This window comes from Rhinolophus sinicus, linkage group LG01 (assembly GCF_036562045.2).
Source record: "Rhinolophus sinicus isolate RSC01 linkage group LG01, ASM3656204v1, whole genome shotgun sequence".
In the NCBI taxonomy this organism is placed as follows: domain Eukaryota; kingdom Metazoa; phylum Chordata; class Mammalia; order Chiroptera; family Rhinolophidae; genus Rhinolophus; species Rhinolophus sinicus.
This window is the reverse complement of record NC_133751.1, coordinates 21,685,146-21,700,113: the sequence shown is the minus strand read 5'-3', so window position 1 is coordinate 21,700,113 and position 14,968 is coordinate 21,685,146. Positions and strand designations below refer to the sequence as shown.

The following is a 14,968-nucleotide window of genomic DNA, read 5'->3' as shown; positions in this document are numbered from 1 at the left end:
GGGAAGATACTTGTTTTAGTCTGTTCCAGCTGCTATAACAAAATAGCATAGACTGGAGTGGGGAGGCTTAAATAACAAACATTTCTCACACTTCTGGAGACAGGGAAGTCCAAGATCAAGGCACTGGCAGATTCAGCGTCTGGTGAGGACCCACTTCCTAGTTCATAAAGGACCTTCTCACTGTGTCCTCACATGGTGGAAGGAGCTAAGTTCTCTGGGGCCTCTTTTATAAGGGCATTAATTCCATTCATAAGGTTCAACCTCCATGACCTAATCACCTCCCAAATGCCCCACCTCCAAATACCATCACATTGGGGGGTTAGGATTCTAGCATTTGAATTTTGGGAGGGAAACAAACCTTTAATCTCTAGCAACACTATTCTTCAGTCTCTAAGTCTGTCTCCTGCTAACACTTTTACAATGATATAACCACGCAGTCATGCCACCTGGACCTCCCTCCTTCACATCTCTGAGTCCTGCCAATGATGTTATCCATTCCTCCATCAAGAACATGGTGTTTCAATATAACTATGGAGTCTATCATTCAGATATCACAATACTTTCTTCCAGAAGGCTGTCCAAGATTAATAATTCGCTGGCTGGCCCAGCCATCCTATATTCACTTTCTAGCAAGCTGAGACAAGGTAAAATTTTTCTATAGATCAGCATAGAGCCGCCAAAGACAGAGACTCTTTGGCACTTCAGGTGGAACTTGTAAATCCTAATAAATCAAATGCAAAACCATGTACATTATATGTCCTCGTTTTTTTCTAGTGAGAGGATCCATTAACTGTAACCAAATTCTCCAGGTGATTGATGACCAAAAAATCTAAGAACCATATAACAGATGCTGTTAGGTGTCGGGTCCATAGTAACTCACCATTTACTGTTCCCATATTTTCTACGTGTAAGAACCAAGGACTGGCTGACTGCCTGAGGACTTTCTCCAACTGCAGAGGTGTGCTGGACTCCTAAAGATGGGGATTGCTGGGGAGTTAATATCCTCAGGAACAACCTTCAGTCATCAAAAGGTGGGAGTTGGTGAATGAATACTCTAGCTCCTCACTGCTGAGACGGGACAACTCCAAGACTTACTCTATATAATCTTCCAGGTTCTCCCATTGGGATTGACTGATTATCCACAGAATCAATCTGCTCATCAACATCCCTTCTCCTGGCTTTCTTCCATGGTTGTCGCACCTCCACATTTCCCTACTTGTGCTTCCTGGGATCACCTTCTAAACAAAAACGTGCACTCAAATCTGTACCTCAGGGTCAGCCCAAGTCAAACCACTACCCTTTTGGTTCCTATATAGATCATCTACTCTAGCTATCTATTCTAGCTATCACTTAGGTCATCTAAACTCTAACCAACCGATACTAAAACCAGAATGCCTGCTAATGGGCCCAATTCTATATCCATCTTTGGAAAACTACCTGGTTTCACTGATCCTTCCTGCAATGGTTATGTTAAACCCTAGTTTGTATTCAGCTTCACTATACTCCATCCACACTAGAGAAAATACATTTCTCTTCCTAATATCTTAGGCTTCTGGGCTCAGCATCACTCCTTAAAAATTCTCAGCAGCCCTTTGGGGTCTGAAGGTAAAAATAAGAGGAGTGAAAAAAGAGTTGACCTAGGTTATCAGGAGGCTAAACGGTTATTTCCTCATTCTGTCGAAGATTACAAACTACTTTGGTTTATGTATTTTTTGACTTGAACTGAGACCTTTCCTTCTTACTGCCTTACGTGGCTCTCATCCTTCTTAAGAGATTAATTAAGAGGTCGGCCCCTGGAATCTGCAGGCATATCTTTTGGCAGATGGCGTTCTGCAGTTCTGCAGACCAAACCTAATTATCCATTTTGAGCTGCCATCTGAGTTTCTATTTGAGTTGCCAGTGTTTGTCCATTTGATTCTTCTCCCGTCCATTAAGCAATTTTAATGCATGAAAGAGCATCTACACGAAAGGAATGTTAGGAAGCTAGCAGCCGTTTGTTGAAAGCCATATGGGATATACTGGGATTACTCACCAGAAGTCCATTTCTTTCTTCAATGAAGCAAGTAGTATAGTATTGGAATAAAGAACTCAAAAAAGATATGGCCTAACACATCTACAGGACACAGTATGGAAAATTACTATCATGTTAACAGAGTCCAACTATGCACTCAATGCATTTCTACTTGGTAAAGACAGAGTATACTTAATCTCTGTTGAAATTACGCAAAAACTAAAATACTACAAATTGGAGCTACCGTGTTTCCCCGAAAATAAGACCTAGCTAGACAATCAGCTCTAATGCGTCCGTTGGAGCAAAAGTTAATATAAGACCCAGTCTTATATTTTATATTATTATATATATTATATTATATTATATTATATTATATTATATTATATTATATTACATTACATTACATTACATTACATTACATTACATTATGTAAGACCCGGTCTTATAATAAAATAAGATCAGGTCTTATATTAATTTTTGCGCCAAAAGAAGCATTAGAGCTGATTGTCCGGCTAGGTCTTATTTTCAGGGAATCATGGTACCTAAATACATTTTAAAGCAAACACATATTAAACATGTTTAACTGTTCTTTCCTCAGTTTTCTTATGTAACTTTAAAGGGACAACTGTGACCCCCACCCAGAATCTCTCACCAAACCGAAGTTTATCTGACTCACTGACACAACAGAAATTAATCTCCTTTCCGTGACACTCACTATATTCCTTCCTTGCTTAGCAATAACGGCAGCAGGGGATTGGAAACATAAAATAAAATAAACACAGCCACGGTTTATTTTTATATGCAAAAAATGTTTATATAAAAGAGAAATCATAAAACTCAGCAGTGACCAGAATGCTTTTTAATGAAGGGGGACTTCTTAAATCTTTTGAGTGCTTTTGAATCAGGAATGCATAACTGACTTTTAAACCTATAAAAGTAGGGACAGGTAAGATCACCTTGACAGACACGCCAATCTACCTACACAATAGGAAAGTTCCTCTTCTATCAGAAATTTAAAAATTCCCTAATCCTGTAGAGCTTAAATTGGGAGTTGTGATATGTTCTCACTACTAGCAATCTGGAATTAGAAATATCCACTATCCCCATGAATGGCTATCCAGCCAGGTAGTCACTTCGTAGTCCAAAGAACACCTTTTCCTTGCCCACTCCCACTGCCCCTGGCCCCTCCCCTCCTTCACCTTCCTTCTCTCTTCGCTACTGCTTAGCAGAATTCATGGTTGATAAGGTTCTGCTCCCTGATTACAGTGTGTATGCTGGCGGGGGTGGAGGGTGTCTCTTTGCACCACCAAGCAATTTTCCGACAACAGCTGGGTGTCCTACAAGTGAACTCAGTTCCAACACTACCGAATCAGAGATTGCATCAGATTCTATAAATTAAGGCCTCAGTCCTACAAGATGCTCCCCCATCACCACCACCCCCACTCAGAGGCCAGTCACAAGACCAGGTTATCTGTCACTTGTGCTTGTGCTTCTGACTAACAGGTTATAGATTGGAGGGTCCAACGACCCTCTCCTGGGGTGTGTTTAATTTGCTACAGCGGACTTCAGAAGCCAGTTGCAAGTCCAGGTTGTTACCTGTGCTTCTATTACCTGTGCTTCTGACCAACTGGCTATAAATCAGATGTTCTCACAACCACCTCCTTGAGTTCGATTAATTTGCTAGAGTGGCTCACAGAACTCAGGAAACCCATCTACTGACTAGATTGCGAGTTTATTTCAAAGAATATTAAAAGATCTGAATCAATGGTCAGATGAAGAGCTACACAAAGTCCCAAACAAAGGAGCTTCTGTCCTTGTGGGGTTTGGGGCCTAGCACAGTGGCACATGGAAGAGTTCTGGTTCACCAACCCTGAAGCTCTCTGAATCCACTTCTTTTGGATTTTTATGAAGGCTTTATCACATAGGCATGATTGATTAAATCAATGGTCATCAGTGACTGATTTAACCTCCAGCCCCACTCCCTTTCCTGGAAATCAGCAAGTGGGACTGAAAGGTCCACCTCTCCATGCATGGTTGGTTCTCCTGGCAACCAGTCCTCATCTTTAGGGGATTTCCAAAAGTCACCTCATTAACATAAGCTCAGTGATGGTGGAAAGAAGCTTGTTATGAATAATAAGATACCGGGTTCCTACTTAGAGCTCCGGAGCTTTTCAGAAATGGAGGACAAGTGACCAAATATTATAACAAAAGATGCTCGCAGTGCTCTGATTACTCAGGAGATTCAGGGAGTTTTGGGAGCTGTGAGGCCAGCACTGTGGATGAAGACCAAATACATACATGAGAAAGAAGAACAACCAAATACCAGGGGTGCCAAAAAAATGTATGCACATTTTAAGAGATGTTATCTGTAATATGTATTACTTTTCGAAGTTGAGTTGAATTACGGTGGCAATGTGTAGTATGACGTTCGCTCAAAGGATGTTTTTGGGAGTGATGGATTTTACTTGCCACAAGTACTACTATTTTAATACAGTTTTTTCCTTTCTTAAAATGTATATACATTTTTGGGGGCACCTTCTGTATATACATTTCTTATAAATCACACTATCACAGCTGACTCTTCCCAAACCCATCAACAAAGTCCCCAAAGCTGCCTGGAATTTGGGGTCTCAGGCTCTCTTCTTGATGATTCACCATTCCTGCTACTCAGTCTTTCAGCTCTAACTAGGGTCCTTCACTCCAACTTTACACTGCATCCCCATCAGCCCAGATTCATGCTAGATCTGCTTCCCTACCTGAAAGGTCTGCCAACTCTCCCTCACTTCTTTAAAAGCAAATGTCCCTTTTCCCTAAAACTACAAACAATACTAGCTCCACACCATAATATATGTGACTTGCCCTTAAACATTCTATGCTCCATTGTTCCTGGGAAGAGAATAAGGTTTGGCCTAGAAATCTTGGCTCCCAATTCTATGTCTGAGTGAGACAAGTTGCTTTACTGAAGCTCTGAGCTGGCCTTAAGAATGCAAATCTCCAAAGAGACATTTTCATGAATGACACTTCATCATGGTCTATCAGAAACACTAGAGTCTAAATGGGTGTTTATGGGGGGAAATTAACAACATTTCCAGCATGGCTGCAATGAGATTTACAACCAATATAAAAAGCAAACTAATTCCTCAAAGGAGTGTAATCTAGGTTCCAAAATCTGGATCTCTCGCCAGGTCGTCTTTGTTTCTGGCATATCCACTTGGGTGTCCCTCAGGTGCCAAAAACCTAACATTTACACTGCACTAAACCTGCTTTTCCGCTATTCCCTATTTAGTTAACAGCACCCTTATCCACTGATTGCCCAAACCTAGAAACCCGAGATGGCTTTGATTGTTTCCTGTTCCTCACTGTCTATGACCGGCAGGGCTCAAATCCCGCTAGTTCTTTCTCTGAAATATCTCCCACACCTCTCTTACCACCACAACTTGAGTTCAGACCCCACCAGCTTTTACTATAACTATGACAATAATCTCTTCAATGATCTCCTTCCTTTTGTTTCTTCCTACTCTGTTGGTACTGCCTCTAGAGGCGTGTTCTTTTTCAAAACACAGATAGGATTATGACAGGTCCTCTTTAAAACAAAAAACAAAAAAGCCAACAACAGTAACACACACACACACAAAACCCTTTTGGTTGTTCTTTCTGCTAAATCAAAAGGGCTGACTTCTAAAAAGAGGGAGTCTTGCCCACGGTGTGTTATACTCAAACAACCGGTCAGTACATCTAAGGCTTTTGCTGGCAGCAACTCTCCAGGATTCTTAGACGTGAGCCATTCAATAAGGTCAAGAAATAGAGAAGTCAAATGCATCTAGTCTCTCAGTCTTTCTCAGGTGCCCTGGAAAAATCTACAGTGAGCCTCTCCAGACCATTCAAATTAACATTCAAAGATGACTGGAAGCCAAAGAGCCAAAGGGAAATACACAGAGCGAAGTCCACTTTTAGAGCTCAAGTGGGGACGCCTGCTACAGAAATAACCCATTGACTTCCCTGTCTAATCTCAGATTTCCAAAGACCAGATATAAATTTCGTATTAAATTACATTAGCTCCCCCTCATCACAGTTTTTCTGAGATCTTCCCTTCCCACCATTTTCCTAATTTGTTTTTAATTTGTTTTAAAACAAATTAAATTAGAATGAAGTTATTAAGACGTTCTGTACATTTTCCTATTCAAATATGTTAGAATAGTAATTTAGAATACCCACCATTTTCTTCCTGATTCTAATTCCAAGTTGAAGCTGAGGATTTGGGCTCAAACTCTAAAAGAACACTTTTCCTAAAATCTAAATTAACTCAGTCGACAAATATGTTTTGAGGCCATAGTTAGCACCACATACAACACTAGATTCTGGGGCTACAATGGTAAGGAGAAACAGACATGTTCTCTGCCCTCACGCAGCCTACAGCTGGGTGAGTGGGATAGGCATTAATCAAATAATCAAATATTTAACACAGAAAATACAAAATTTCAACTGTGGCAAGTGCTCTGAAGGGGAGATGCCTGGTACTAGTATTGAGAAACTTAATCAGGGTTCTCTTAGGAAGGGACACTTGATTTGAAATGGGAAGGATGACTAGGAGATACCCACTTGAGAAGGTCAAGTATTACAGGCAGAAGGGAGAGACAGCATCTACAAAGGGGCTGTAGCTATGGGCGGGTAGGGAGTATGGGATGAGCTTAGAGAGGTATGTGAGAGTTAAACTCCTCATAGTCAAGAAGTATTATCTTCATCATAAACACAACTGAAGCCCCTGAAGAATATATCTTCATGGGAAGGGAATATATGCTACTGACTATGGTCTAATCCAAAGAAAGGGGAACTTATTCAGAATTCCACCTCTGTCTCTTAAAATGCCTTGTGAACATGTTAACATCTCCGTGACTCCAGTTTCTTTACCTATAACCAGTTTACCACAATGTGTGTCATCTCGAGCTTTATAGAGATATTTTAAGGAACTGTGAGTCATAATTGCTGAGTTCTTTGAACTCCTTGGATAAGAGATGTTACACAGTCTATAAATGGAAAGCATTGTTATTACCTATCAGATAGAAAGCTGTCTCCAGCCAAAAAGAAACCAGCAAGATATAAAGTAGACGGAGGCTCCACCCACTTCTGTAATATTTAAATTTATTCTCTGGGTATAAATTAAATGGGTTTAATACTAGGTAAGCACAGCATCTTTGATCTAAAATGCCCAGAGGACTGTGCAAATCATCTATTCTCAAAACAACCTATACGTACGCCACAGACACCAGACATTGTAATTCTTTCTTCCTGAGGATCATGACAGAGTTCACAGTTTAATTTTCTTTCCAAAGGTCACCACCAAAGTTAGTGTAAAATCCTAGAAAGAGGATATATGCTCTGGGTTTATTCTACCAGTCCTATTTCTTTATACCCAAACAGGCAAACAAAACATCTCAAAGCCAAATACAAATTATGGAATTGTGGAAACGAAGAAAGAGCTAAGTAAGACAAGCAATAAACTTTCATGCCTAGGTATGTACCTGTGTCATTCTTATCTTTAGAACAGGGCAAATTTAGTACTTTGTGGATTGTTTTGGCCTAAGAAGAAAAGGCAAGAAAAGGAAAGAAAAGGGACTGGAGATGAAGATACTATAAGAAAGGGGACTTTGGGCAAAAGAGGTGAAATAGAGACAGAGATGAAAGGGAAATTTATAAGGTCACTCCTTTCCCTCCCTTTCGGAGGAAAATCTTTAATATTATTAGTATCACCAGAACAACTTAGATTAGGGGAGGAAGGGAGACAAGCAACGCCCAGAGCAACTGATCCAGAGCCTATGAAAACGTTTTCATTTCTTTTGGAATCAGAAGAAATAATAATATGATCCAGCCTGGATTAAATTTGCCTTTATCCCAACACAGTCGTAAAAGACAGTTTTAAATATTTTTTGAGGTGAAAGAGGTCCACAAAGGCAAAAGTTCATAGGTCCCCTGAAAGTCAGAATGAGGCCTTGGAAGTGCCCTAATTTAGCTATTTTGAGGAAAAGTTGCTGAGGAAATGCCTGCCAATTTAATTTTTCTACCCAGATGCTGTTTTTCAAGTGATTCAAAAATTGAGTGGAGCAGCTAAGTGAAAAAACCTGGGGGGTCACCAACGAAGGAAGATGTGGTTTGATTTCTCCATACAGCTATCTACAGAGAACAGGAGTGTTAAAGGGCGATTGAGAAGAGAAGAGAGTGATGGAGCTCATCTGACAGAGAAGAAACGAAGAAGAAAGCAACTGGAAGAAACAAGATTCATTCTTGGATAAGAACTTTTTTTTTTTTTTTATATGGAGGGCGCAGCTCAAAGTAGCCCATGGGGGGATCAAATCGGCAACCTTGGTGATGAGCACAGCACTCCAACCAACTAAGCTAACCGGCTGCCCCAGATAAGAACATTTTAAAAGGCCATCAATAAAATCCTCATTTTTGGTCCGTATAAATTGATCACTTTTGTCTATTCATTTGGAATCCACATTATTAGGAATCTAAAAAAAGTTCTGGGTCACTGGCTATGGGTTGACTTATAAATATTATATACATGGCATAAAACTATTATAAAAATGTATGTGTTTATAAGTTCATTTCCTTAGGGGCACATAGAAGACTGGGATGGTATCAACCATCTTGCCACCTCAAAAAATATTTAAAACCAATGGTCTTGGTAATATAAGGAGAACACACTCATGAGGAACCTTCACTCCTTGTTAATAGCGTTACTATTTTCCAGAAAATATAAAAATCAGCAGTGTTACATATGAAAGTTTCTTGCTTCACATGCCTTCATATTCCAGGATGATAAGAGGTGAGAATCCTTTAATTTTTAAGTGTAAGTCAATCTCTGAATGTGATTATAGGATTTGAATCATCTGTAGGTGTGTTGAAAAATCCATTACTGCTGAGAAATCTTTGTAAGGACAGATGCTATATTAGCCATAGAATTATTTATGTCTCCACAATTAATTATCGCCTTCTTTGATGGGCCAAGAACCACCTTTCTGCTGGTTTAAAGGCTATATAACGTGGAGTGCTTGGTGTTTTGCCAAGATAGGGCAAGTCATTTAATGATTGTGCACTATTTGTTACCCTGGTTTGAAGATACCAAATAATCAACAATTTGTACATTCCAGAATTAATGAGATTATTTCATTACAGCTTCCAGGAGACAATTTCCAAGCTTACAATAGCTACAAAGGCTTTCAAAGGTGTCGTTAAGAAGTTTCAGGGGCAGCCGGATGGCTCAGTTGGTTACAGCGCGAGCTGCGTCCCCCGCAACTAAAGATTGAAAACAGCAACTGGACTTGGAGCTGAGCTGTGCCCTCCACAATTAGATTCAAGGACAACGACTTGGAGCTGATGGGCCCTGGAGAAACACGCTGTTCCCCAATTTAAAAAAAGGTAGATGAATCTCAAAAGCATTATTAAAAAAAAAGTTTCAGATAACTGCATGATTTTAGCTACTGTTTATATGAAATAATGTAGTCACAACCAAAGTCCAAAGATGACTACATATCACTTTTCCCCATTTTTTCCCCAGCTTTAATATAATTTTTTAAAAAGAATAGTTCCCTAAGTAAGATTAAACTACTCCTTTCAAAGTTACTTAATTCTTAGAGATGATACATGTCATGCAGGGCGGCCTGCGGGGTCTCTGCTCCCGCTCCCCACATAAGAACACAGGATATGGTGAGGCCAAAAAGGAACACCCACGGAGACATAAGTAGGGGAGTCATATCACTATATTCTCGCTGGCGCCATCCTCCTCTCTACAATCCGTTCTTGTTAGCTCAGACACCATCTTCTTGTTAGCCCATTTTTCCCTCTCTCTGCTAGCGTAGCCACAGCAGTTATATTAGTGGCCAATGGCTCACTGGTTACAGCGGACAGCCAACTAGCCACAGCTGATGGCCATCCAATCACAGTTGATGGCCATTTACTACCTGAGCCAACTCCTTTCTATGTGAGGCTGAGAGCCTGGAAACTACTTTCTGGGTCTCTGCCCCCACAATACATTTGGAAGTATAACCTAAAGAAGCATAAAACATTGATTTTGTAAAATTTACATTGTTAAAAGTACAGTCTAAAAAGATATATTAAGATGTAATGATTTGGGAGGTACTTTTTATCAATATATGTCGATATATTAATACATGAATTAAATATTTTCAATTCAACAAACACTACAGAACCTACTATAGGTTGCGCTTCCAAGAGTGCCTTTTTGGCCTTCTAGAAAGATTCAGAGTAAGAGAAGTGATTGATAGACATGAAAATACCTACCACAAGAGGCAAAAGGTAAGGAATGTTAAAAAAAAAAAAAGTTCCAGAAGGAAAAGAATTAAGATGAAAATCCTTTTAGGAAATTTCTAAAGGTTTCCTCTAGTATGTGGTTGAGATGACCCCTGAAGAATGGGTTTAATTTCAACCCAGTGGAAAAGACACTCACGGCAGCAATTTTATAACAATGTCTTATCCGGTGAGGCCAAAAAGGAACACCCACGGAGCCATAGGTAGGGGAGTCATACCACTATGGTCTCACTGGAGGCTGGGTTCACTGGACGTGCGACCTGCTGTCCCTTTTATCTGCAACCCACCGACGACTCTTTCACTCTCCTCCACTCTCCTTGGCTCTCCTTCGTAGCCGCAGCAGTTATATTGGCGGCTAATTGGCTAACTGGCTACAGCTGACGGCCAATCAGCCACAGCTGACGGCCATCTACTACCCGAGCCAGCACTCCTCCACGTGAGGCTGAGAGCCTGTAAACTACTTTCTGGGGCTCTGTCCCCACATTCATAAAGTATAAAGTGGTGAGTAAAAATTTAGGTTCCAAATATTTTATATCTTCATTTATATCCAGTAGAATTCCTGTTTCTTCAGCTAATAGGAAGTCCCTAGTGGTTACTCTGAACTCTTCCTTAAATCAGCCAGGATTCCACTATACACAAGTTAAATCAGGATCTCTGGAGTGGGGCTCAGGTAGTGGTATTGTGGGGGCAGAGCCCCAGAAAGTAGTTTACAGGCTCTCAGCCTCACGTGAAGGGGTGCTGGCTCGGGTAGTAGATGGCTATCAGCTGTGGTTGATTGGCCGTCAGCTGTAGCCATTGAGCCATTGGCCACTAATATAACTGCTGCGGCTACGAAGGAGAGCCGAGGAGAGTGGAGGAGAGAGAAAGAGAGTCGTTGGTGGGTTGCAGACAAAACGGACAGCAGGTCACATGTCCAGTGAACCCAGCCTCCAGTGAGACCATAGTGGTATGACTCCCCTACCTATGGCTCCGTGGATGTTCCTTTTTGGCCTCACCATATCCTGCATTCTTGTATGGGGAGCGGGAGCAGAGACCCCGCAGGCCTCCCTGCACGACAGGTATTTTGTAAAAGTTCTCCAAGTAATTCTAATGTGCGGCCAGGGTTGCACACTACAAGCTAAATTGCAGTTGGGCAATTTTGGTTTTCCTGATAACCGATTTTTCTGGTTCAATAAATAAGAATTTTCCAATATTAATTTCATTAGCTTCCACTTTACTATTTACTGTTGTGCCAGGCATGGTGCCAACCATTTCCTGCATTATCTCATCTAGTTTTCATAGCTACCCAAGAGGTAGGAGCAGTTTCTAGCTTGCCCAGTAACTGACTCATTTCGGAGCCCAAAAATTTACCCACTGCGTAACGCTGCTTCTCTCCTCTAATTCATGCCTCACGTGGAACACATGGGAAACACCAGTGAATCGGCAGCTATAAATTAACCTACTTGAGCAACTGACTACAAGCAGGGAAATAACACGTGTGGAGGGCACCAGGCGGCAGAAGGGACATTACACCCGGTGATTCAAGATCTCTAATTCCCCGGTCCCCCAAACCTCCTTCCCCAAGCCTTTAAATATCCCCACTTAGCCCCACTTTTCCAGCTCACTGGTCTTTGTTGGCCAATTGCAGGGCTAGAATAACCTTTAAATTCAAGGCGAGGAAAGCCAGTCTGGGTATTGCCCAAGTCCGTAGCGGCAGTTTAGGGGTTCAGTCATTACTGGAAATGAGGAAAAGCATTCTCAAGCCTTCTCTTCTCCATCAGCCCATCCGACTCAATGAGACCGAAGCAAATGCTGGGGGGTAGTTCCCTTCCCCCAGAGCCTTAGGCGGGAGCTCCGACCAACGCAGCAAACCCTCATAGGTGGGACGCGTGGATGGAGACGCCCCACTCACTCCTACCCCAAGGGAAGGGAGGGGTGAGCGCAGGCAGCCAAATGCAAGAGCCGCACTTCAAGTCCTGCGGCAGGCGGATGAGTATTGTCCGCTGGCGCGCCTGGCAGCAAAAGCGTGCGGGAATTTTAGTTGCCTGGAGAGGGGCGGGCCGACTGTCGGGCACAAACTCTGATTTCACCGAAGGCATGGGGGCGGGGACGCAGGCTCAGGCTCGGCGCGAGGAGCGGCGGAGAGCCACAGCTCCCGGCACCAGACGCCCGCCGAGGAGTGCCCATTACAGCGCGGTGTAACCCGCGCGCCGCCACCGGCTCCCGGTTGCCACGGCAACCCACGCGCCCGCGCGGCTGAGCCAATGCCGGAAGTGACGCGTTTCACCTGCCAAGCGAAGGCGGGCGGGGTGGGGCTGGGGTGCCGAGGTGCCGCAGTTGCCTGCGAGTCGGGAGTGCGCGAGGCGCCGGGAGACAGACCCCGGGCGAGAGCCCCCTACCTGCAGTCGCCGCCCACGGCCGGGCCGCCACCATGGGGCTTCTGCCGCTCTTCCTCCTCCTGTGTGGAGTTGCTGGTGAGTGTGAGCAATTCTACCCCTACTGTCCCCATTGACTGGTCAGACCCGGGGCGCTCGCCGCCTGCGGCCACCCGGGAACAATGAGGCGTGGGGGAGGGGGGAGCGGGCGGGCGGGGAGAGGACGGGTGCGATTTGGGGGCTTTGCGGCTGTAGTGGTTGTGCGGGTGGAATTGCATGGGGTGATTTTTGCCCGGCCGGGTGCGCGAGCCGGGAAGGCGGAGCGGCTCAGAAGGGAGCCATGCGGGGGCGTGGGGTGTCCGGGGAGCGGGGGCGTGGGGTGTCCGGGGAGCGGGGGCGGGGGCGGGGGCTGAGCTAGGGAGCGAGCCCCTAGATAAGGGGCGGCGGTGGACGGGCCTCCCCCGCGCGGCGTGCGGGGTGCACCTGGCGGCTCCCCCTCGCCATTCTTGGCCGCCGGTACCGGCTTTGCTTTATTTGCTCTTGCTCTTCCCTTGTTAGCCGCGGTGTAGAGTCCGTCCGGGTTTATCCGATTTCAAAAGCCTTGGGCGGCGAGTTTTCAGGTGTGGAGCAGTCCAAGCGAGGAGACCGAATTACAAACGCCATGATTGAATGGACACTGAGCTTTTCAGTGGCTGAGACGGTCCAGGCTACCTCTAGGAAAGAGGCGCTGGAAGAACGGGAGCCTGGGTGTTCTTGGTCTCGTCGCAGAGGCGAGCCGGACGGTGACTCGACGGAGTAGACCTTGGGAAATCGAGAGGAGGTTCCTGCAGAAATGCAGTATTGATTTCCGCAGGCCCGGGGCAAAGTGCGAAGGAGACATTCGTAACCTGGGTTTTGAGTATATAAGGAGTTGGTTCCTTTTGAAGATTAGACGGGATGACGTGTACAGGGTAATTCCTAAAGGATTCTCCAAGCCCATTTTTCAACTGCGCCTTTCTCTGGAGGGAAAAGAAGCCATTTAAAAAAACGCGTGGACCATTAGGAAGCATAATCCTTGGTACTTTAAAAGACTGATCTGTTTCCTTGTCAGTTTTTTAACCAACTAATGTTGTTTGTCAAAGTAAGCCCTTGTCTCATTTTTTTTTACCTAAATGATTCGTTAAAGAAAAAAAAAATCCATAGGTGGGGACCCTAGGAGACACACTTTGTGTAGCCTCCGGAAGGATAATTTTAAGTGCTCCAGAGCAGGATCAGGTGGCCCTTTCTGTTGGGATGGCTCTCTACTTCCTGTTGAAATGTTAATTCCATTGTTGGATGCCACAGCTGTGAGCATTACTCATGGGATCAACATTCTATTAACAAGTCTAATCTTCTATCTGAGTTTAGAGCACTACCTCCACCTTTTTGATAGATACCGTCTTTCCCCAAAAATAAGCTGTAGCTGGACCATCAGCTCTAATGGGTTTTTTGGAGCAAAAATTAATATAAAACCCAGTCTGATATTATATTATACTATACCCAGTTTTATAGTAAAATAAGACCGGGTCTTATATTATTTTTTTGCTCCAAAAGACGCATTAGAGCTGATGGTCCAGCTATGTCTTATTTTCGGGGAAGCACGGTATATATCATTTAGAATGGCCGAAAATTCTGAAGTAAAGCTTCTGGAAAAGATGAAGGGTCAGTAGCCAATTTACATGGTACATTCCCATTTTTGTTTTGTCAAGGATGAAACTAAAGGTGAAGCTGAGAACACAGTGTTTCTGTTTTCTGTGGGGGGAAAAAGTGTTTTAGGGTACATCTGAATCAGAAAAGTGGAAGAACATAAACCATCTAAAGAAATTTCTTTTTCCAGGGATATTTGGATACTTGGATTTTTTTTTTTTTTTTTTTTTGGATTCTTCACTTTTGTCTGCACAATCTCACCCAAGGATATTTTGATACATATAGAGTCATTCTGCCCATAAAGTTTACAGTGGGTTGCAGCGAACATCTCATTAAAGGACTATTGTCTTTAGCTAAACAAGACAACTATTTTTCATTTTCCAGCTCAGGAGACAGTTCAAAAACTATGTGATTGATGTATGGATTTGAGTTATTTCTTCAGATACCTCTTGCCAATGTAGAAATTCATTGCTATGACCTCACGTTGAGTGGTTGCGTGATTGGCTTCGACAATTGGCAAAACAAGGTGGAAGTTTACATATTTCAAAAATTGCAGTGCTAGCAGCAGTAGACCTCCCTCTAGCTCTGTCTCTATAGGGGTTGTAAGGAGTTC

The 14,968-nt window shown here is 43.2% G+C and overlaps 1 protein-coding gene across 1 annotated transcript in view; it reads left to right on the top strand.

Moving 5' to 3' along the window:
- Positions 1-12,266: 12,266 nt before the first annotated feature.
- CXADR (CXADR cell adhesion molecule) overlaps positions 12,267-14,968 on the top strand; it is a 35,276-nt gene continuing 32,574 nt past the window's right edge. Inside the window, exon 1 of the mRNA XM_019732020.2 lies at positions 12,267-12,789. Within this exon, the coding sequence (XP_019587579.1) occupies positions 12,747-12,789 (43 nt within the window). The 5' untranslated portion in view covers positions 12,267-12,746. The remainder of the gene's footprint in view (positions 12,790-14,968) is intronic.